The 25,852-nt window shown below is 32.2% G+C and overlaps 1 protein-coding gene across 2 annotated transcripts in view; it reads left to right on the plus strand.

Annotated features, from left to right (window-relative positions):
* Positions 1-25,852, plus strand: part of LOC118197219 (sulfhydryl oxidase 1-like) — a 92,346-nt gene that overhangs the window by 26,113 nt on the left and 40,381 nt on the right. For both annotated transcript variants that reach the window (XM_085817453.1, XM_085817450.1), the window contains exons 3-5: positions 13,885-14,030; positions 20,353-20,449; positions 23,755-23,912. In XM_085817453.1, coding sequence (XP_085673579.1) covers positions 13,885-14,030; positions 20,353-20,449; positions 23,755-23,912 — 401 coding nt within the window. The remainder of the gene's footprint in view (positions 1-13,884; positions 14,031-20,352; positions 20,450-23,754; positions 23,913-25,852) is intronic.

Consider the following 25,852-nt stretch of genomic DNA (forward strand, 5'->3'; position numbering starts at 1 on the left):
AAATAAACAAATTATGAAAAATTTCTAATGTTTTCAGAGAAACTTTTATGGGACAAAACTTGAGAATAAATAATGACAACAACAACTTAATTTCTCTCTCTTATTTATTAAATTTTTCTTCGGATTATAAGTAAAAATACATATGTTTATATGTAAATAATTATAAATTCTTTATTTTTTACCACAACATGACACTTGATATTAGATTTTGATAAGCTTTTATAGCCTTGGAGATAAATTACCAGAAACTACTTTGATCATGGACTGTAGATCCTTACTGGTTAATTGGGCTCCTCTCTTGTGAGTTTTCAGCTGCGAAAAAAAGCTGCTTGCATATAAATATATTCATAAACAAAATTATTATTTTTAGTGCAAAAGTTCATAACTGAGCTTATTTATTTTTGACAAGTATGGAAAAAAGTTAATGAAATCTGTATCTTGAAATCTTGGGCTAACAGTTATATTACATTGTAAATTAATTAACTACATTTGTAGATTTTCTGGCACATTGTTCATATTAGCTTTTATTGGAAATGAAAATAATAAACTCGAACTTCAAATAACTAAAATCTTGAAATCTTTGTAACATCATATTTGCAACAAATATGTAATTGACATATCTTCACAGGCCACATAAAATTGCTTTGAATGCTGTATTTGCCCTATGGGCTGTCATTTTGGGCTATCATTTTGGGATCTAGAACAAGTGTGGGCAAATAGTTTTAATTGCAGGCCAAACAGGTCTTTTTTAGTGCATCATGCGGACAAGGTTGTGATGGTCTTTTGTGTGCCCCTGTTGTTTTGAAAACACAATGGGGAGGGGAGAACTCCTTCCTAGTAGAAATTTTTTAAAAGTTTCAAATATGCCAAAAGCGGGATCTCTTCTTATAGGTCATCAAATGATTCACATATTTAGTGTTTCATTTTTAATTAAAAATTTAGGGGTGAAATGTTCTTTCTCTAAACTTCCTTTCCTGATCAACAACAATACTTATATTTTATTGTTTAACTCTAGATTAAAGCTGTTAGAAGTGATAGGACTGCATTCTTTGGATGTACATGCTTCCTAGCATATCTAGTACAGTACAAAGTCCGAGATTAGGATGTCCAATATCCAGAATGATCTGAAATACATACCTTAAAGCCACCACCAAAAAAATTTTTTTTTCGAATTATGCTTTAAAAATAAAATATCTCATTACGAATCATTTTAGCATGAATTTTTGTGATCAATAATTTGGCCCAGTAGCTGCATATCTGCTTGGCATACATCTCGAACCAAAACTTTCTACATAGAAATATCTTTGATTTTACATCTCCTAATATTTATATCCCTGACGCCAACCTTCATTGAATACCAAAGAGTATGGAAACCTTTTATGTTTACATTAAACTTGTCAATGATTAAAGATTTATGTTAAATGCACTAAATATTGACGAGGAAAAATTTAACAAAAATTTCTTTCCTTATGCTAAAAATAGATTTTGTTAATGGTACTCATAGGCCAAAAGATTACATTTGAATGAAGAATAACTGATTTGTTACTCACAGAAACTCAGAACCAGCCAGAGCTCGTATAGCTGAACTGAGGTGCAGAGAAAATTTTTTTGTAGCGGAAACTGTTAAGCTAGGCTAAAATTATACTTTACTGATTTCAAAGAATTTCAATTAATATAGCAGATTGTGCTTTCCTTAATTCTCTGATTTGATCCCGCTTATTATTTTTTGCAAACTGTTATAACTACAGCAATTTTCTACAAAGTGAAAGCATGTTTCGATGCCCATTAAACAAAAAGTGGAATTGCTGCAAAAAATGGATATAGGTATATATCCGTCTCAAAATTATATGAGGAATATGCCATTGGAATGTCGACCATATATGATATAACAGAAAAAAGGAACTTTATGATTTTTTTTTTTTTTTTTTTTTTTTAATTCTGACACCCCATTTGCAATGAATAACAGAAAAATTATTCTCTATGCTAAAAGTGACAGTCATGATAAATTGATGATTGATTGGTCAGACAGAGATGCAGTGAGAGCACGTCATTGCTGGGTCCAATGCTAATGGCAAAAGCTGAAGTATTTTATGAAAAAATAAAAAACTAAGTGCGCATATTCAACAGATTGGTTAACCAAATTTTAAAATCCTCATGGTATAATGTAATTAACATAATTTCAGATGAAAAGCTTCAGCTCATACTGATGCTACTGAACTATTTGCTGATGAATACATTGAACTCAATAATAGTGAAATGTTATCTCCAGGACAAATTTACAATGCTGATGACACTGTTATTTTCTAGCAATAAGTACTGTGAAATGCCTTGGCAATCTCTACAGAAAAGGCTGCAACTGGTGTCAAAGATTCCAAAGCTAGATTAACAATTTTAGCATATACAAATGCTGCAGGAATGCACAAGTGTAAACTTTTCATAATTGCAAAACATAGTTGCACGATCTTGAGCATTTAAAGGAGTAAAGATTTTCTCGTTATATATCATGCAAATAAAAGAACATGGATGCCACAAGTGTTAATGTATGATTGGTTTGAAAATCATTTCATACCCAAGGCTCAGCAATATTTGAATTTGGTTGGTTTACCTGACAACGTAAAAATTGTCATGATTGTAGATAACCGTTTGGCTCATATTTCACGTAAAGTTTTGATGGAAGATAATGTATCCATGTTATTCTTTCCTCCAAACTGTATATACATCATTCAGCCTATGGATATCAGAGTAGTGCACCTGCTGAAATGCAAATATAAAGTAGCATTTTAAAAATCCATGTTAAATTTCTTGAATAATGGCAAGATTATTCAAGAATTTTTGAAACAGTTTAGCATAACGTCTGCTGTGTGGAGCATCGCAAGATAGTAGGAGGATGTGCTTCCAGGTATTATTTTAAGTGCTTGGCATAATTTATAGCCATCTACCATATTTCATGGTAAGGGTGATGAAGATGATAGTCACGAATTTGAAGGCTTTCTGATATCACCAAAGCCCACCAGCGGCCGAGCGGTGAGGACGCTGAACACTGGTAGTTCGGTCTGAGGTTCGAATCCCCCGAACGGGCTGGCTGCATGGGCGTTTTCGTGGTTTTCCCCATGTGTAACGTGTATACGAGCCAGTTTCCCTTAGAAAGTCCTCCACGAAAGGCATCCCTCCCTTTAGGCAGATAGCCCTCGTGTGCTTTGCCATAATTAAATACACACCATCTGATATCACCAACCACGGATGAAATTTTCCAATTAATGGATTTTGTAAAGAAATGTAGAGAAATGGTAATAAATGAAGATAATTTAATAGAAGTTTTTCAATCATCAATAAATTAACAGACAGTTAAATCTGTAGTATGGTTCTGGATCCAGAAAATACTGCTACCAATAGTGAGGAAAGTGATAGAGAGGGTACTAAAAACGCAAAAATTTCGATTGAAAAGTTAGTTTGAATTCTTTACACAGCAACTACAGGACTTGAATGATGGAATTTTGTAACTGAACAAGAAAAGATATCTGTTTATAGAATTGAACAGAAAGTATTAGCACAAAAAATGAAGCAACTTAAACAATTTATGTACAAAAAAAAAAAAATGTTTAATAAAATAAACAAATATTAAGCTCTTTTTTTTTTGTATATTTTAATACCTTTTAGATCATAAATGCTTCATTATTTCATAAATCACGATTTCATATTTTTAATTTTCTAATTTCTAAATATCATCGTACAAAACTGATGATCTAATATCCAGAAAAATCCCAAATCCAGGAATCGCCGAAATCTTGACGAGTCCGCATCTCAGACTTTGTACTGTATTTTCAACTTAGGTTGAAGGCTGGAAATGTCATGCACTTATATGCACATAATACATTGCAACTATAGATGCACACTCATGTTACTGATTTTGATAGTTTGCATACAAAATTAGGCAGGAAAGAGTTGAAAATGTCATTGCACAGTATTTTGTAATATCTTGTTATTTAATAAATAAGTATAATTATTGTTGAAGTGGCAACGACATATTTGTATCAAACCGTTACTCAGCAATGAGAGATATTGTTTTAAAAAGATTTAGTATTCTGAAGATTTTACCAGCTAGGGAGTAGTATGCAAATTTTGCCACTTAAGAATTGTATAAAATTTGTCTATCACCGTGAACTAGAAATAAAGTTTATGTTCTACTAAGAAGATTGTCTGTTTTGTAAATTACTGCAAAATACATTACAGTCTTAATTAATTGGAGGTTCCACCGAGATCCTGGAAATTAGGAGTGCAATTATCAATTTTGATGGTGCTGGTCTCCTAATCCCAGAAACTTACTGAATTTTTTAGAACAAGTTTGCTAATACCAATTGCCAAGTTTGTTTATTTCAAGGAGAAATGGATGTAAGAAGTCTGCCGTTTTAAAGCCAGACTTGAAGCGGATCATTCAAAGGTTATCTTTTGTGCTTCTATAACTTGTGTCTGAGCAAAAATCTGTCAAAACAGGATACTGCTGATCTCTGAAGATAAGATTAACTTTTGGTTTTCTTAAAAAAGCTTTTATTGAATTTTAATACTTTTACTTTGTTTCAGAATTATACTTTATCGTGTAAGATTTTGTTTAAAATAACTGACACTAAAAATATTCAGCTTAAATTTATAATTGATATTTGTGGTAAAGAAGTATTTTAAAATTATTATTTATGCTTTACTTTTATTTGTATTGAATTTTTATGTTGATAATTGATATGTGTAAGCTATCCCGGTGTTTATAAAAAAAAAAAAAAAAAAGGAACTGCTAGCTGAATTTTGAATTTGTTGCCAAGCAGGCGCGTGGAAAATAAGTAATAACGTCAAACTGATGTAGTGTGATTTGATTGTACTGCAGAATTGGCAAAAGTTTTTTTTCTTAGTTCTCGCCATCCAGGCGTGTGGTAGATAGTAATGTCATCTCGACGTATTACAGATTGTATATTCTAAAAGTTGAATTGCCAAACTGGCAAAAATTGTTTTTGTTATCGCCAACGAGACGTGGGGATAAATAGTAAAATCGTCAAACTGACGTGGGTAATTATTGCCTAACTGCCAAAGGTGTTTATATAGTTATAGCTAGCGAGGCTTGTGAATAGTGAGTTAAAAAGTCAACCCGACGTAGTATTATAGTATTTTATGACAACTTGGCAAAGTTGTTTAAATAAATCTCTCTAATTCGTTGGAGTGAATTTCGTATTTGAGAAATTAAGTCTCTACAAAAATTATATATTTTTAATACAAGTACGAGCTTTTAGATTGTATTTCAAAAGGAAGCCTATTTAAGGTAACTTGTGTCAACATGTCATTCTTAGCTAGGAGTAAAAAACAGGATTTAAAAGTACTAGCAGAAGAGTTAGGTTTAACCGTGAAACCTGAATTTAAGATTGCTCAATTGCATAAACGGATTACTGAAAGTCCCGATTATGATGAGAAATTTACTCGAGAACTACTGGCTGCAATTAGAGAAGAAAGGGAAAGAAAAGAAGAACACGAAAGAGAAGAAAGAGAAAAAGAACGCAAAAGAGAAGAAAGAGAAAAAGAACGCAAAAGAGAAGAAAGAGAAAAAGAACGTGAAAGAGAAGAAAGAGAAAGAGAGAAGAACACGAAAGGGAAGAGAGAGAAAAAGAACGTGAAAGAGAAGAAAGAGAAAGGGAACGCAAAAGAGAAGAAAGAAAAGAAGAGCTTGAAAGAGAAGAGCGAATTAGAGCCTTTGAGCTACAGAAACTTCAGCTGGAAGCAATGGCTGCCACAGCACAGCCGGTAGAAACTACACAGTTACCTGAGCAGCCTTTAAAAATCAGAATTCACGATGCCATGCCACGTTTCAACCCTAAAAAAGATGAAATAAGTTTATTCCTGGTGTTATTTGAGCGTCAAGCTAAAATAATGAATATACCTGCTGAAAATCAAGTGACTCAACTTATTTCATTGCTACCTCCTGACATTGTTCAGCTTATTGCTAGAGAACCAGAAGCGGACGCGAAAAAGTATGAATATGTAAAATCTTTACTGTTACAACGATTTAAATTAAGTGCGGAAAAATTTCGACAACTATTTAATAAACACCAAAAATCTACTGAAAGTACTTGGTATGATTTCTACTATGAATTAAAGAATTATTTAGAAGGATGGCTTAACGGATTAAACATTAAAACTTTTAAACAGCTAAAAGATCTCATGCTGGTTGATCAAATAAAAAAGCGTACTACTCCTGATTTCAAAAAACATTTTATGGATCAATGGACAACCATCATTTCACCTACTGAAATGGTTAAGAAAATTGAAGATTTTGAAGATGTGAGAAAAACAATAAAACCGAAATTTTCTGCCAATCAGACTGAGAAAATTAACAAAGGATCATTTAAACCACGTTATGATAATTTTGTGAAAAAAATAGATCATCCGCCTCATTTTAAGCATTCTGATAAATGGGATGTTTCAAAATACAAGAAAGGTCATCAGCAAAGGAATCAGTTCCAAAACAAAAACCAAGGAAATTTATATGACAAAAGGTATCGACCACGTTGTTTCGAGTGTGGATCATACGAACATTTTAAGCCTCAGTGTCCTTGCTTAAAACCAAATGAAAAGATAAATTGCGTATCTTCGAATGATGATTTGTTAGAGACATATACAATTAACGGTTTAGTTAATGGGCATGAAATGCCTATTCTTCGAGACACAGGAGCCACTGTTGATGTTATTTCTCGGAAATACATAGATAACGCAAAAATGACTGGAGAACATGTCTGGGTACAATATCTTTTAAATGACCATTTAGTGAGTCTACCGTTAGCGGAAGTTGAAATTAATTGCGAACTTGGTCATATAAAGACAAAGGCAGCTGTTGTTACAAATGATCCAGGCAGATATGTATTGGGTAACAAAACTGCCCAATTGTTCAAAAGTAAATCATTCTTAAATTTAGAAAAAATAAATGCAGTTTTGACACGATCTCAAGTAAAAAGATCTCATGAAGATGATCGAAGCAGAGAAATTGAAATGGAGAAACTAGAAGAACTGAAGTTTATTGAAACTGACGAAGATATTTTACCTCAGCTGATGAGGAAGACAAGGAACTTAAGAAAGTGATTAATGTTAATTCAAAGGAATTAATTGAATCTCAGCATCAAAGCAGAGATCTAGCGTCATTGCTTAACGAAGCTAAAAATGAAAATTCCAGCAAGACTAATGGTTTCAAAGTAAAAGAAAATGGATTGTTGGTGAAAAGGAAAATAGATAAAAATGGAAATGAAAGGGAATTAATTGTTATTCCTGAAAAATATAGGGATCAAATAAAGTCATTATGTCATGATAGCAAATCTGGACATTTAGGCGTCGTCAAAACTAAAGATAGATTAACAAGATACTTTTACTGGCCTAATTGCTATAAAGAAATAGAAGAGTATGTTAAAACTTGCGATCCATGTCAAAGAGTGGGAAAATCTAATGATAAAGCCAAAGCACCTTTGACTTTAGTACCAATTATTGCAGAAGTATTTTCAAAAATTAACTTTGACGCATGCAGTCCTTTACCAATAATGCCGAATGGCAATAGATATTTAATTACAGCTATTTGTTTAGCTTCAAAATATCCAGATGCTGTACCTGTTCCTAATATTGGCACAACATCAGTAATTGAAGCCATGTTACAAATATTTAGTAGAATGGGTTTCCCGAAAGAAATACAAACTGATCAAGGTACCTCCTTTATGAGCAATCTAGCCATAGAATTTGTAGAAAAATTTGGAATAAAAGTAACTAAAAGCTCAGTACACCATCCGCAGAGCAACCTTGTTGAAAGATTTCACCGAACAATCAAACGAATTTTAAAAGTTTTATGTATCGAAGCAGCCCGAGTGGGAGAAGCAAGTTCCTGCAGCTCTATTTGCTTTAAGAACAATAACGCACGAGAGTACGGGATTTACACCTGCAGAATTAGTATATGGTCAAAATCTTAGAACACCTGTAACATTATTATATGAACAATGGATGAATCCTGAAGACGAAGGAAATAATGTTATTGAATACGTTTTTCAATTGATAAATCGGTTAAAAAGATGCAAAGAGCTGGCTACAGATAAAATGCTGGAAATGCAAACGAAAAGAAAGGTGTGGTACGATCGTAAAGCTATAAAAAGAGAATTCTCTGAAGGGGACTTAGTATTAGTTGTATCAACGAATAAACCAAACAGACTAGCAGTTGAATGGAAAGGTCCTGGGAAAATTGAGAAGAAATTATCCGAAACTATGTTGTGAGTTTCGAAGAAAAAAATGACTTTAACCAAGTCTACCATGTTAACATGCTAAAACCCTATCATAGACGAGCAGAATCGGTTAACCTTGTGATTACAGAAGATCAGTCTGAAATTGATGATATGGAGGAAAATTTCCCAACAATTGACTCTGAACCAACATTGTTCGATTTTGAGGATATCAAAGAAAACAGCTCCTTAAGTGACAAGCTAAATGAACAACAGATTCAAGAATTGCATGATATGCTGTTGAAGTTTTCAAAAATCTTTTCTAATAAACCTGGAAAAACTCATTTAATAACGCATGATATTCAATTGACAGAAAACACCCCAATCCACTGTAAACCATACAGAATGTCTCCTAGACAAACGGATATATTAAAAACAGAAATCGATAAAATGCTTCAGCATAAAATAATTGAAATAGGAGATTCAGATTACACTTCTCCTATGATTTTAGTAGAAGTAGCAGGGAGGGATCCAAGACCTTGTATCGACTATAGAAAATTGAATAAATTGACTAAAACACAATTCTTGCCCTTGCCTAACATCGAACAACGAGTAGAAACGGTAGCAGGCGCAAAATATATAACTCTTTTGGATTTAACAAAGGGATACTGGCAAATACCTTTAACACCTAATGCTCAAAGATTAGCCACTTTTGTTATAAGTTTTGGCACATTTAGACCTCTACGAATGCCTTTCGGACTTAAAAATGCACCATTTTCATTTAGTAAAATGATGGCCGAAATCCTTCACGGTTGTGAAAACTTTGCTGTTCTATATTTAGATGACGTGGCAATCTTTTCAAACACCTGGGAAGAACATCTAAGTCACCTGAAAGCCGTTTTGTCCAAAATAAAGGACGCTAGTTTAACTATTAAACCAATAAAATGTAAATTTGCTCAAGATAGAGTAAAATATCTAGGACATATTGTAGGTCGTGGTATAATAATGCCAAGTGAAGTGAAAGTAAAAGCTATTCATGATTTTCCAGTGCCATCCACAAAAAGTCAAGTCAGAGCATTTTTAGGATTAGCGGGATATTATAATCATTACATTCCCATGTTCTCATCTATCGCAGCACCTTTAACAGAAACTTTGAAAGGAAACTTAAAGAAAGGGAAAATAAATTGGACAGAAGAGTGCACAAAAGCATTTGAAGAGCTAAAGGAGAAACTGTCTCAAAGGCCTATACTACATGCACCTGATTTCAATAAGGAGTTTATTTTGCAAACTGATGCATCAAACTCTGGTATGGGTGTCATTTTAGCTCAAAAAGATGAACGAGACAATGAACATCCAGTATTATACCTTAGTAAGAAGTTTACAGAAACTGAAAAAAAGTACTGTACCACAGAAAAGGAATGTGCCGCCATAATATTTGCTGTAAAGAAACTTCAATGTTATTTGGACGGGCATACTAAATTCCTCATCATGACCGATCATAATCCTTTAGTTTGGCTCAAAAATAATGTGAGTCTAAATCCACGGCTTATGAGATGGGCACTGGTACTACAAGCCTACAATTACACGATCGTTCATCGAAGTGGTAAAAACCATAAAAATGTAGACGCATTAAGTCGTACTCCCTGGCCTGATTAAATAATTTGTTTCTCAATGTAGATAAAAAAAATATTTTGTTCCTTCCTCTCTTCCTCAGTGTATCTTATTATGTTATATCTTGTATTTCAATTCTGTGTTGTGCTGATATTATTGTTTTAAAAACTGTACACTTTAATTTATAAAAATATAAATTAAAGTTTATCTGGAGGGGGGAGAGATTGTAATATCTTGTTATTTAATAAATAAGTATAATTATTGTTGAAGTGGCAACGACATATTTGTATCAAACCGTTACTCAGCAACGAGAGATATTGTTTTAAAAAGATTTAGTATTCTGAAGATTTTACCAGCTAGGGAGTAGTATGCAAATTTTGCCACTTAAAAATTGTATAAAATTTGTCTATCACCGTGAACTAGAAATAAAGTTTATGTTCTACTAAGAAGATTGTCTGTTTTGTAAATTACTGCAAAATACATTACAATTTCATAACAGGCTGGATTAAGAAGGGCTGCATTTAACTCATGGGTTGGCTTTCGCACACCCTTGATTTGGAGGCATCATAGGTAAGTGCTTATTATCAAATTCCATCTGGTGCAGGGTGTGGACTTATGCTTTCAATTCAAAATTATCTCATTATTATACACATACTGTGTTTACAGGAAGTCCTCAGAAAACTTCATGAAATTCTTCCAAGCCTTTTGTACAGCATCAGTTTTGCAGTAGGAAAGAATTGGTTGCTGTAGTCTGAAGAAGAAGCAAAGATAGCATTAATCACATACAACCAATGAATTAGGCAATATACAATCTTTCTGCTGTCTAAGAAAAGTGTATTCTGAAAATGAACAAATGACTGTAGGAAGCATTTTTTAAGCTACTCTAAATTGTAATGTGTCAAAAAAAGCATAGGGGAAGAGATATAAGGCTGAAAGAAGTGAAAAAAAATAGTTAAAAGATTATGATGATTTTGGGGAAGTACAGCAAGAGAGAAGTTTCATTTAAACTGGGAATTTCCCAAATATGATCATATAGTTTACTTAAATGGAGAATTGTAATTGATGAAAATATACCAAAAAATGCAATTGTATCAAAGAAGTGGAAAAAACTGAAAATCGTTGAAATTAGTCTTCTAGAATGGTGTCAAGCTATGAAATTAAAAAAAAAAAAAAAAAAAAAAAAGCATGTTTCTGCAAGTCGTTTTTACCACAATAGTTGTTGAATTTTGCTAAAATGTTAGGAGAGAATGTTGCATCAACTGTTGGACGGTTTATAAAATGGAAAGAAATAAATAACTTTGTTCATCAGAAAAAGCATGGTGTGAAGCAAGAGGCAGATCATCAGCTGAATAAAATAAAGAAACTGGATAAAAGAAGTTTTTACTTGAGTTATTAAAGGAATGCAAATTAAGCAAAATAATAATAATAATAATGCAAATAAAACTAGCCTTGCAGAGCATTACCAGAATGCATCACAATGTTAAAAATAAAACAGTGGTAGTTTTAAGAAATTGAAAGAATGATTTATTAACATGCAGTATGGATGCAGCAATCAAAAAGATATTTAATGAAAGCAAAAAATCTTACTGTTGAAAATAGTCAAAAATTTACCTCTTGCAGCGAGAATTAGTTCAATAGATGGGAATTAATAATTTTACTAATTTATTTTGAAATGGTTCAGAAGTGACAATCTTGTTATGCCACATAAAAAAAACTGCTTATTATATTATAGAATGTGTTTAAATAGCTACAGAAACTGAGGCTGACGGTAAAAGTAATATAAAAACAAGTGACAGCATGTCAACTCGAAATACTGTTTATGAACTATATGAAATAAACACAGGTAGATCAATTCCCTTTTTTTCGGTGGAGGGGGGCAAGCTAATGCACTAAGTTAAGGTTAGAACCATTTTTAAAATAACAACACACAAGGAAATCTATAAAACAGTCAATGAGTAAAACTGAAAAAGCATGAAATATTGATTATTATCAAATAGTTGAAGTTATATATCAAATAGTAATAACAAATTAGTAAAATCATTTTTTGAGAAATCATTCTGTAATTTTTTTGTGCTGTTATTCTCCTCATGTACACATTTATTTTTTTTATTTATGTATGTATTTATTTTTTTGGTAAAATAAATCAGAATTGTACAAATTCGGAATTGTGCAGGGTCGTAGCTAGGGTTTTCAGCGCCCAGGGACAACTGAAGATTTCGTGCCCCCTACTGCTTGCCAAGGACGGAAAACATTTAATTCTAAAATGTCGTAACATCAGTTTGGCGCCCCTTGGATTCTGCGCCCGGGGACAGATGTCCCCCCTCTAGCTACGCCCCTGGAATTGTGCACTGATTAAAACAGACGTGTTACATGTGTAGCTGGATTGCTACATAAATACTTTCTGGTGATATCATGGGTTGTCTCTTGAATACTTTCAATACATTTTTGCTAGTTTTCAGTGGGGATGTGGATAATCAGAAAATGCCACTATTTTAGTGAAGGTAAGATCTTTGAATCATGTATTGAAGCACCAATAAGATTTTGTAAATTTCTATCAACTATGCTAATAAAACATTGTTTTATTGCATGCAGTTTTTTTGGCTCTGATTTCTGTAAAATATTGTTAATATTTAAAAGGAAATTTTTTCACATACATTAATTTATTTTTGTATAAGTGGATGTATTTAAGCATTTTAAATACATAAAGCATTTTATTAGGAATGTATTTAAGTGTTTTAACTACCAAAAGTTTAAAATGGAACTATAAAAAGGAGGGTTCTTTTTTATATCTCTACCTGTCAAAATAAGCTTGTAGAAGTTAACATGTGAATAAACATTTATGTTTCCCTGAAAACAGCATTTTTTTTTAACTACCAACAATTTAATTTATATTTTTGTATTTTCTAATTATCTGCCCCCTTCATTGAGAAGTCATGAAAAATATTCATAAGGCAAAGTATTATGTCACTCAAGTTAACCATGGGGCAACCCATAATGTCGGCAAAGCATATTTATGTGCAACCTAGGTATGCAGTTAGCAAGTGTGTGTTTTTGCTGCTGCCCAGTGCTGAAATTGTACAATTGGTGCAATTCTCTGTGTTTCTTAAACAAAAACAGATTGCTGGATATATGGGAAGAACCAGAGCAGAAAAGGTAGTACTATTTCTTAAAAAATACATGTATATTACAGATTTTACTTGCTTTTTAAATTTGATTGATGGATTGCTCATATGTGGAATTTTTAGTGTGCTCTCATTACTGTTGCCTTTTGCACATTAAATTAAAAGGAGGAGAAAATTTTAAAAATTAGTCCCCAGTGAGTTCACAAATGTTGTTCAGTTGCAAACTTGTCGGTTTTGGAGAAGGTGAGATGTGGGGATAATCAGAAAATACTATATTTTCTTGCATACTTTGCTCATCTTCTCAAAAAAAATCTAGAAGTATTAATTAAAAGTATTAAAATTGTTAGATTGCTTATCAATTTGATGGTTTAGGACTTGTAAACGTATAAAAATTTTACGTTCAACATGCTATGAAAGTTGGTTGTAAAATTTGATATACCAATCAAATTGCTGTTTTATTATATAATGTTCTTCAAACATTACTTTAAATTATAGAAAATAATATAAAATATTGCAATTCGGAAAATCCTTGCAGCTATTAAAACTATAATTGATGCAGACAGTGTAATTTACAATATGAAAATTTAAAAGTAGAATTTAGTTAAATCTGCTCCTTCCAAATTGTAAGATATCTTGCAACTGCAGATTTTCATTAATATGAGTGGCATGACACTTTTTATCCAGTCATGAGATTTTTGGTCACATAGTAATGTGTTGCTTCATTGTTTAAAAGATTATTTTTGTATTTTTTTAATAACATAACTATCATGCTAATGAATAAAATATGAAAATACAGAGGAAAGTAAGTAATTTTATATATACAGCTAACAACTGTTTTCTTAAATACAGATCATGAGTAGATCCAGAGCATCTTGCTGCTTAGAGGGTTTAATATTGTTGCGTATAATAACAAAAATAATTTTTTTCAGTTGTTTGAAGCATATGCAAATGAAACTAAACTAGGAGAAGCCCTTACTGGAAATAGAGATATTAATTCTATGGAAATTTCTATTATTAATTTCTTGGAAGCACATTGGAATGACAAAGGCAAATGGCCCACTTTTGATCCCATAGAGTAAGTTTGTTCTTTATTTATTCTTTGATATATTTACTAATATTACCATATGAGAAACTGTAAATGTTTACTTGAGACGATCTTTTTCCTGTTGCAAATTACCTAATATAAATAAAAACTTGTAAACCAGAAAAAATGTGTGAAAATAAAATCTAAATGACTGGCAAGAGTTAAGAGAAAAAATTATAATTTGAAAAAGATCTAAAAATCCTGCAACAGATGATTAGCTTCCTTCAATTTTATTTGACTGTTACGTCATTTCCTTTTTTTACGTGTTTATTAAACAGTAATTTATGTGCATGTAATTTCTATATACAAATTTCACTAAAGTATTTTAAATTTATTTTGGTATTTATGTATTATTCCATCAATTCTGAAAATTTACTATCATTGAATCATGAAAGTTGGCAGAGATCCTGCCAAAACTGTGCCAGTCATTCTTGCAGAATTATGAAGGAATTGACATTTCTTTATTTAATAAACACTGAGTACTAGATCTGCTCCATTTTTATGCTCTGTAAAAAGGCTTTCTTTGATTTGTACTATTCTGTTAGGTCCTCTGATTTTAACAGAAACTTTATTTAAAATGCTATAAGTACGTACTTCCTGAAGGTAACTGTTGCAACCTATTACTGTTTTTTGTCAGCCATATCCAGCTGAGCATATTGTGTTCATTAATACTGTTACGTTCTTTCTTCTGACACCACTTGTTACGTTATTTTCTTCCTTCATGTTCATATGGGGTTCGTGAGGATTAAGTGAATAATGACAGTACTACTTGATAAAATTGAAACACACTTTATTTACCAATATTTTTCTGGATAGCTTTAAAGTCACATTTTACAGTCGTCGAAAATCTACTATAAAGACGCTGAAACAATCAGCGACACAGCCTTCACACTGTGAGTCAATAATGGTGGAGATAGCTTCGCTGCAAAGCACTAGAGTACAGCTCCCGACTCTGCTCAGTCGTTCTCGGAACTCCACATACTCTCGACACTCTCCACGCTACAACTCGCGATGCACTCGACGACACACAGAGCACTGCTCCCGACTCTTCGGTTCAGTCGTTCCCAGAGCTTAACACACTCTCTCGAGGATGCACTAACCACAATACACTAAGAGACTCTTTGATGCACTCGGCACTCGCTGCTCAGCTGTCAACTCGATCATCTCCACACGGACTAACTAGATGAGACACACTAACTATCTCACACTCTAGATGAGACACTTGCTCAATTACTGACTATCAGCTTGCTAGACGAGGCACACGCTAACCAACTGCGGGCCAGCAGGGTTTATATAGCTTTCGGCTTGTGTTCAAGAACATTCTGGGCTAAACCGGTAAGAATTCATTCCGGAAGGTTCTCCAACCGTCCATGGTATATCGCCAATTTTGTTGCCAAATGTCGCTAAATGGGCGATTTCTCACCAAATGGAGCAATTCTGCCTTCCCTTGCCATTTTATGGTAACCCTGAAACTGCTTTGCGAGGAAGCCATTTTACCCCACCTGTACATTTGGTAACAATACGCATGTGTTTGATGATAGAAAGCCATAACTTTGAAAAAAATCCACTTCTTGCTGTTCTGTAGAAGGCAAGTTCCAATTTTTAATCTTTTGTTTCAAAATGCAAGGAAAAATACAGCTGTAGCAGTTAATTTATAGCTTTGTTCATAAAAAAATGGGGGCTTTTTGAGAATCATTCTTGATTATATCAAATGAAAGTTCAGATTTTATAGGTGCATTTTTATGACATGCATATCCATAATTCGCCCTGCATTGCATTGTTTCACGTTCATTGGGATAATATGTAAGCACCTTTATGTGATAATTAGTACTGAAGTGCAATATGTTATTTTCAGAATTTAATGAATATTATTTTATTTTTTAATATTTGTATTTGGTATTTTGAGAAAAATTTAAATTGCTGCCATTCTTATGCTCTTTCAGTATTTTGAAATTGGTGTTCATTAAATTTATTTTGAATCATATCTCTATCATATAATTAGTGATTCAAGCATAAAATATCACAAGAACAGTTTTAAATTTTTTCCGTGTATTTTATATTTTAAAGCAATTTTTTCATTATGTTTACGAATTAACAGAAAAGGAGGTAGTCATTGAAATGATTATTCATATGGATCCAAAGTTTAAAATGGTTAAAATATGAAAATTTGTGCTGTAGTATTGCTGTAACTATTTATTTTAAATTTGAAGACATATTGTTATGTGAAATTAGAAATACAAAATACACATAGACTATTCAGAAAGTAAAAATTATAAAGTTACTTTCTGAGTAGTCTATGTGTATAATTTTTTTATATTTTTTTATAATATTATTTTATATATTATTTTATAATTTTTTTTAAATAAGTAAAAATTTTTTATTACTTAAATTTGAAAGATGCATTATTCAGCTATTTATCTGCATAATCTCTATATAAATTAAGACACTTGTCATAATGGTAAACGAGCTTGTTAATTCCATCGTCATAGAATGTTGCTGCCTGAGAGTTCAACCATACACCAATGCCTGCACGTAGTTTCTCAGTGTGCTGTGTTTCAAAACGCTGAGTTGGAAGCTAGGTGTTCATGTGTAGAAACAAGTGGAAGTTGCTAGGAGTAAGGTCCAAACTGTATGGTGGATGACCATATAACTCCCATCCAAAACCATCCAAGAGTCATTGAGTTTTAATAGCTATGTGTTGTCATGAATGTTAAAAACCCTGGAACTCAACGTTTATTATTTTCAAAGCACTTGCATTGTTATACACTTCCTTTACCCAGTGAAACTCTTCAGTTAGTTGATATCCTTCAGAACAGAGGAGCAGTATGATAGTATGATGCTCATATTTAAATGGATTGTGCATGCATAATAACATTTTTCAATGGTTGTTTCTGCAAAGACAAAAGTCATTTCACATTATTTATATGCTGTACATGATTGAATCCATGTCATAATATACCACTATAATTACTCATTCCTCTCATCTCACTATACTGCAGTTATGATTAGTGAATGAGTTTCAGTTGATCACGCATAATATAATGTAATATTTACATAAATACTTAAATGAGTTAAAAGGTTACTGTTTTTCATTATAAAAATAATTTTCTTCATTCTTCCAATTTATTCTTTACTAATAATGAAATAAAATAATCTGAAAACCAAATTTCATGAATCTGAAGTGAGGAACATGTATATGACAACAGGCAGAAATTTGTACATAAATATTCATGTCTAAAATTAATTACATCTACTGTATTTGACGGCATGTAAGACGCACCCTTATTTAGAAGGCCACGCACAAGGGAAAAAAGTTTCAATAGTTTGTGCGATAGCACAATAACTTAAAATGTGGTTTCTTTTAGTTCTCACGTTTCGTAAAAGCCAAATAAACAATCATTGAATGCAATTACCAAACATATTTTTATTTAGGAAAATTAACAAATGGCAAGCTATTTTGAACATGATATGTAAATTTCAATAATGAATAAATAAATGAACGGCAAGCAATCAAACATAATACAAAATAAAGCAGAAACAACAAAAAACACAGATTCTAGGAAAACGTTGCCTATCATGAAATTAGACTTTAATCACTTTCAAAACCATAAAAATCCTTTTCACTATCATCATCATCGAAAACGAGAATATCGTCATCACTACTGTTTCCGTCATCGCCAATATCACCATCTTCGAATAATGGTCGTCTTCTGTTCCGTCAAGAGCATTACTGATTCCGCACTTCTTAAAGGACTTAACAATTACTTCAGCCTTTACGTCCTCCCAAGATCTTTTTACATACTCGCACACTTGTGAAATAGAGGGCCGCTTCATTCTACCTGAAGGGTGTAAGGGTGTGAGATGACTCTCCTATCCACTTGTTCCATCGTTCTCGCACTTTTTCCTTAAATGGCTTATTCACCGATACATCTAAAGGCTGCAATTGGCTAGTCAGTCCACCAGGAATGACAGCTATCTGGGTTTTTAATTTTCTCGCTTTATTCTTTATGGTTTCAGTTCTATAGGCCCTAAACTTATCCAAAACCAAAAGAGAGGGTTTTCTTAAGAGTCCAGCCGGTCGCCTGGCCCATATGGTCTGTAACCACAGTTTCATTCCAGCTTCGTCCATCCAGCCTTTCGAATGAACATGAACAATTACACCTGTTGGAAGTTTTTCTTATGATGAGGTTTTTTTTTTTTTTTTTTTTTTTTTTATTATTATTTGAATATGAAAAACGGCGGTAGTTTTGTGCCATCAGCACAACATGTTAGAACTACCGTATATCAAGTTTTTTCATGACCTGTGGTTTTTATGGTTATTGATTTAGACCCTTTAATACTCACAGTCTTGTTGGATGGTACATCAAATGTGAGTGGAATTTAATCCATATTTCCTATCTGACCGAGCTCGAAAGAAGTTTTCTTGCATGCATTTATAACAAACTTATGAAATGCTAGTATTTTTTCTTCATAATCTGCTGGCATTTTCTGTGCAATAGTTGTTTTTGTGCGCATTGATAAGCCTTGCCTTTTCATGAACCTGTAGCACCAGCCCTCAGACCCTGAAAAGTTCTGATTCCCATGTTTTTCTGCAAATCCTTTGGCCTCATTGATTATCATTTTGGTTGAAACTCTTACCCAGATTTCCTCTTATCTATCACCCACATTTTGACAGCATTTTCAAGTTCAGGCCAAGATCGAGCTGGGCATCGAAGGTTATGTTTTTGTTTTTTAGCAGTCTTCAGTTGATCTTGCTGCAGTTGCCAAGTACGTATCATTTTTTCGGTAGGTGGTGGACCAAAATGTCTTGCTGCTGCTCTGTTTCCATGCACTTTGGCATAATTTAACACTCCTACTTTATACTGAATTGTATAGCTTAATCTCTTGTTTCCTGTAGTCATATTTTCCAGGGTATTTTTTTTAAACAAATAGTTTTAAGCACCGATACGAACACGTTTATACAGAATAGCACCGATACCGACACGTGTGTTGGCTGAGTCAAAGAAAGTCTATGTAAAGAAGGAAAGGCTCCATAGATGTAATGTGACCATTGAACATGTTTGAACTACGACATCAGCTTCGAGCTTTGCTGCTTTATGGCAACAGATATTTCACGTGCACGCGCAAAATAATTATGGCAGATGTAGAAAAAGTTATGAGTGTCTAGACCGTTATCTGGGCTAAAAATAGCATTCAGTATTGAAAGTTAACCTGTGTCCTTCACGTATGACACAGGTAACTTTTTTGAGACCAAATTTAGCAAAAAAAGTGCATCTTATATGCCGTCAAATATGGTAATTAGAATTTTAAAATGTATATTAAAGCAGCTTTTCTCAGACTTTTTTTTTTTTTTTCAAGTGGGGACTGCTTTTACAAATTAGAATGTTTTGTGAAACACCTTACTCATGTCCCCTTTAAAATGTAATATTTTAGCATACATTGCTATAGTAAATGTGTATTTTTAAAATATAGTTAATCAAAATTCATTTACTGTTATATTGATATTTATCAGATTAAGTTTAATAGTCTAAAAGTTAACATTTTTTGAATAATTCAAGGCTATTAAAGTTTGGATAATCTTTATCTTATTGACTAGACTAGAAATTAATTAAATATCGGTACTCACATTGATGACATGGATAAGCCTGCCGATTGTTGCATAGCTCTTCTGCCTTTAGTTGTATGCTGGTAAGCTGAAGTCTGAGTAATACATATACAAATTGAACAAACGATATTTTAAAATTGAGTCAAAGGCAGAAAATATTATAATTTGCCCATAAAAACCATTAGAACTTCTAATTAACACATATGAAAATGGCGACACTGCTTGGCTGAAGGTGTGTTATAAGCATGTTTGCCGAGCTTGGCACACTTTGGTAGGAAAATTTGGTAACCTCTACTAAGATGGTTGCCATAATATGTAAGTATACTTTTCCAATGACTATGATATTTTCTGGTAACAAAAATTAAATGGTGAAGTTAGAAATGGTGAAAATTTTCTCTGCTTTATACAACTAAGCCACTAATTTCCTGCCATTTTTTTATTTCCTGCCAAAGCCCTTTAATTTCTCATAGAAATTAAGAAAGTCAAAGAATTACATTATAGACAGAGACAGACATATAGACAGATTTACTTCATTTAGGTTTGAGAAGACATCTGAAAGACATGCCACTGTAAATATGTTATCAATAAGAAATATAAAATTGTGGTAATTTCGTTTACAAATAACAGGACATTTTTGATAATCTAGGAAAATCACAAGGGCTTGACAAACAATGTTTTAATATTTTCCCCCCTCTTTCTCTTTTTTAGTGTTAGTACTGTGAGAAGAATTACAAAATCTATGGCTGATAATGAGGAATCTGTTTTGCTCTTTATTGAGTCTCCTGATTCTTTTATTGGACGAAAGGTAAATATATACTTATAAAACATATTTTTATAAAGATCAGTATTTTTTTTCCATTACTGATTCTTTCTAGTTGTGTTATTTTATTTATTTCAGATGATTAAATTTTTAATGATCATTCTGTTTAATAGAGTAGATACTGACTGCTTAATGTGATCACAGCTAATGTTACCATTTGGATATTGTTATTTGCCAAACCCTCACTATTTATATACAAAAATGTGGAAAATATATTGTTTATTTTGTTTATTTGTTGTAATTTGGTTCATATCTTCAAAGTACCAACAATTTGGTTAATTTCATTAAACTAGAGTATTTTTTTTTAAACAAAAGTTACCAAATAAAAGATAAATTCACCAAATAAATTCAAAATTGAGTATCAAAATTACCTACTGATGAAGAAGTGTTGCCTAATTTGCCAAACAGTATGTTTTTGATTTCATCCAACCATTTAAAACTAGGCATAAAAGCAACCTTAATTAGACATAGATTTTGATTGACTCTGTTACTTTTGAGATCATTGAGATACAAGTCTTTCTTCTTTAGAAACAGAAAATATTCTGCCAGTTTTCTTTTCCTTAACAAAAAATTCTATGAAATCATCTTTGCCAAACTAAGACCATTTTTTTGCTTAATTTTACATTGGCATATTCTGTTCTAATGAAGGATGCCTTTCAAATACTAAGATTAGGGATACAGCATTGGTAAATTATTTCCAGAAATGTTATTAACAGTTTATAAATGAATTGCATTAGAACTGCATTTATGAACAGTTCATATATAAACCTTTGCATTTTTTAAGTTAAAATGCCATGAAATTACATATTTATATGTTTCTTGTTATTTTTATATTAAATTAAATTCCATTGCTATTTTGAAGAACATTTTTTCTCGTCATTTAGTGCTATCATTTGATTAATGTTATCAAATAGCCATGGGCAAATATGATCACATTAAGTGATGCCAACTGTATAGAACTGTAAGAAATTTGGATTGATTAGTAGAATTTATTTTTTAAAACGTGGTAGGGGTTATTATTTTGAGAGAAAATATTTGAAGCTAAGTTAATAACTGTCAATACTGTTTAGGTTTAAATCTGATATTGCTGATTTTTTTAAATTGTGTATTTTTGTAAAAAAATCTGATATTATTCTAATTGCTTATAGAAAATTATAAAATTATTTGTGATTTTTAAAAACATTTTAAATGCATTGTTTGAAAAGAAGGTATACTACCATATCTGGTGTTGGTGTATTTAATTATGGCAAAGCACACTAGGGCTATCTGCCTAAGGGGAGGGATGCCTTCGTGGAGGACTTTCTAAGGGAAACTGGCTCGTATGCATGTTACACATGGGGAAAACCACAAAAACTCCCATGCAGCCAGTCCGTTCGCGGAATTCGAACCTCGGACCGAACTACCAGTGTTCAGCGACTTTTACCGCTCGGCCGCTGGTGGGCCACTACCATATCTGTAAACATATGTTTTCATTCTAATACAAATATGAAAGTAAATGTGATTTAATTGCTCTTGAATAACTTGGTTATCTCAGTTTTATGAGAGCATAGTGATAATTAATTCTTTCCTCATTTCATTCCCAGGAAAAAAAAAAAAAATTGTATAATTTTTAAAGTCTTTTTTGTAGAATTTTTCAAATTATTATTATTATCTCTGTAATGAAAAAAAATGTCGTATTACTTCTTAAAATAGTAGATTGATGACTTTTAGTCTTAAGGACGTTTTACTGTATTTACTATTGTTTATGAAATGTTTGACAAGTCATCCATAGAAATAACAATATAATAATGTTCTAAATAGAACTGGTGACATGTCTTTAGCCACAATCAATAATAAGTAATTATTCAATCATACTTTTGCTATTTTTCCTTACAGTATATCTTTTTTTTTTTTTTTTTTTTTTCATTAAAGAGTTATTCAAAACTCATTAAAAAGTTTCTCTCAGGTGTTATGTTCTTAATTTTTGAATAAATTACTGCTGTAGCATTTTTCTCCTCTAGAATGCATCATATTTTAAAACTATTATACTTACTATACAAAACGTAAAGCATTATTGCCAAATAGCTAATAGGTTCATCCAGGGCTGGTGCCAGAGCCGATTCAATAAGTATAACCCCACCAGGCGCAGAATTTTTGAAATTTGGATAGGCAACTGGATAACAGAATTAAGAAGCCACAGCGCTTGCATTGTACAGCAAAATACCTAGCACCAGCCCAGTTGCCTTATCCGAAATTTCTGAGAACAACTATAACAAGCAGTGATACCAATTCCAACAAATACTGGAGGATTGCTGGAATTATTATTTGCTGTACCATTCATCACAACTGCATAGCTTATCTTGGATTTAAATTCAGGAACCTTGCACTATAGTATCTGAAAAACTTGATGAATATTTATCAAACTGTGTGAATGGTTGCAGCATGGAGTGTCGGTTGCACAGTGATCATAAATTGACGCAGATGGTTGACACAGATTGACACACAGCCAGAATTATTGTAGCTGGCAACATTTGCAGTTCTGTCTAGATAAACTAATAAATTGCACACATTCCTACAGAAAGTTTCCTTTCAAGCACAGACACTTAGCTTTCTTGAACTGAGCCAACTTAATAGAAAGATTCCATGCCTTTATCATCTGTCTGGTGTAACTGAAATTGAGATTCATGTCAGTGTATCCCTAGTCTGTAATTTTTTATGAAACTGACATCACAAGACGTGGTGCAGGATGATAGGCAGTCAATAATAGCATATATGTGGGTGTTAGCTGCTGCAGCCAAAAAGGCAGTTTGTTTCTTAAGTTTTATCCCTGGGTATGAAGGGTCCAACATTGCACTTGATTTTAATTTATATAACATTGCCGATTTTGCAATATGTGTGAACCTTGGCAATCTACACTCAGTTATTTATGGCCTGTATATAATCATTTTCTCATTTAAAGCTGGGATTATCATTAGTGAATGGTAGCAAACCATTGATGTATTCTGAAAAGTGGAGTTGCAGCCACTTAGTTAACATATGACCCTACTATTGTGCATTAATTTGACTCAAATATTTCACTATTCAGTCAGTATATCTGGTATATAGTCCATAGAGAAATTCATTATATGCATAAAGTTAGGAAGCATTCTACTGTGTGTATAAAAAGATTCGTATCAATTTCCCATCACAGTTATCTATATTTATCTAGTAAATTTCATGTTCAATATATTTAAGAATGCAAATATTGTATGCAGAAATGCTCTATAATGATATATCTGTATGAGAATGAATTTTTATTTTTTATGATATAGGTGATTTTAGATTTGTCATTTCAAAGAAGTGTGTCAGTTCGAAGAGTATTGACAACAAATACTGCTCTCTTGAAGGATTTAGATACAAAAATTGAAAATTCATCATTACCAGTTGTCTTAAAGTTGTACAGAGATGGAAAAGAAGAATTAGTACACCGGTAATAATTCTTTAAAAAATGTTTTATTTGAAGTATTTGAAGCTTGAAACTTTTGTATTATTTGTTATAAAAATAAGTAAAAAAAAAAAAAAAAAAAAAAAACTGGTTAGAAAAATTATATTGTCCTATTTATTTAAAGATTTTTTGGTTCTATTTATAAGAGATAGAATTTACTTACATGAAATTAAGTATATAGTATTTTTTAATTTACATAATAAAGGCAGGCAGCCAACATTTAGATCATTAGGGGCCACATGGATAAGGCTGCTTGAAATTCATGCTATATTCAGTTGACTTCATGGCTTACCTCATGTGTTATGTAAAAGAATTCAGTTTTTTTGGCTTTTTTGTATGATTTATGACAGCATTTCTATTAGGATAGCTAGCACTTATATGCATTATGATAGTAAACTTATATATGTGCCTAAGTTATACTTTCAGTTTATTTTCAAAAATCACATTTATATTAAGTAATCAGATGATGCAGCATGGTATTGGCAATGTCAGTGTTGTCAAACTCAAATTGCATGCAGATTGAATGCACAGTGTAAAAACAAATGAGGGAAGAGATTACCCCCCCTTCAAAATGAATGAGAAAATAATTAACAAAATTTAAAATTTTGCTTATTAAATATTTATGGAAATGTGACATAATCAATAAAAAAGTGCAAATTTCTATTTTCCATCTGAAATCTAAAGTTTGGTACTTGCTGGAGATATTTGTTGGTAAAACTGTAATTCAAAGCCAAGTTGGTTGAACTTTGTAGTTCAAAGAAATCTTTGAATAAGATTTATCTTGCACTATAAATTAATTAACTACCTTTGTAGATTTTCTGTTGTGTTGTTCACATTTGTTTTTAATGGCAGTGAAAGTAATATGAACTCAAACTTTAAATAACTAAAGTTTTAAAATCTTTGGAACACCATATTTGCAGCAAATATATAATTGAACTTTTTTTGCAGATTATGTGTGGCCTGCGGCCTGCCAGTTTTGAACCCCTGTAATCTCTGTTTCAATATCTTAAAAACAATTTATTTCAGGGCATGCTGTTTCTAGTTATAAATTAATTTTCTAAATATTTCTTAAAATGTTAATATTCCTAAAGTTTCTTTGTATAAATGCTGTCATGTTATATATGCAATAGTTCTACTTTTTATCGTGTTTGTAGATATGATTTGATAACAATATAGTAATAAAAATTTATCTTTCATTTTGAGAAAGGATTTGCTTATCAGTAACCTTTATCATATATGTAACATGAACACAGGCCAGTTTTTCCTGTGAAGTCCTCCTGTAGGCATTCATTCCATTAGGCGGATAGCCTTTATACACTGCTCTGCAAAAGTTAAGCAACAGCATGTTTTTTGTGTCTAATTTGAGAATGAAGCAACATAGAAACAAGAAATTTAGAGGATATGTTCATTAAACAGTTCTTTAACAATGCGACATAGAATGTTACTAAAGTTCAACACAAACATGAATTACAACAAAATATTGCACTCTTGGCAGAGAAGTCACCCAGAAAATGTGGTGGTAACATTACAAAAAAGGGTTTTAATAAGGAATGTATCTACCTCTAGCTGCAATATATTGGTGGCAGCATTAAATGCTGTCAATTAAGTTGTTTGTCAGTGAAATGGGAAGAAAAGACCAAACACAAAGTAATCCTTCTTTAAACCACTCTAAGGACCTTCGAGGAGGACTTAAAGTTGCAATTTGTCTCCCAAAGTAGTCTTGAAGATGCTGTATTGGATGCAGGTGTGGAGATTGAGCTGGGCATTCCATCTACTCCATACCATGACTTTCAAGATATTATTCAACAACCCGAACTCTGTGTGGTTGCTCATTGTCATCCATCAGAAGAAATCCAGGACCAATAATAGTGGTGTGTGAGCAGATCAAGGATCTCATTTCGATACCTCACAGCGGTCAAAGTTCC

The sequence above is a fragment of the Stegodyphus dumicola genome, chromosome 1 (assembly GCF_044657685.1).
Source record: "Stegodyphus dumicola isolate Sdum_Otavi_A_Nest chromosome 1, ASM4465768v1".
In the NCBI taxonomy this organism is placed as follows: Eukaryota; Metazoa; Arthropoda; class Arachnida; order Araneae; family Eresidae; genus Stegodyphus; species Stegodyphus dumicola.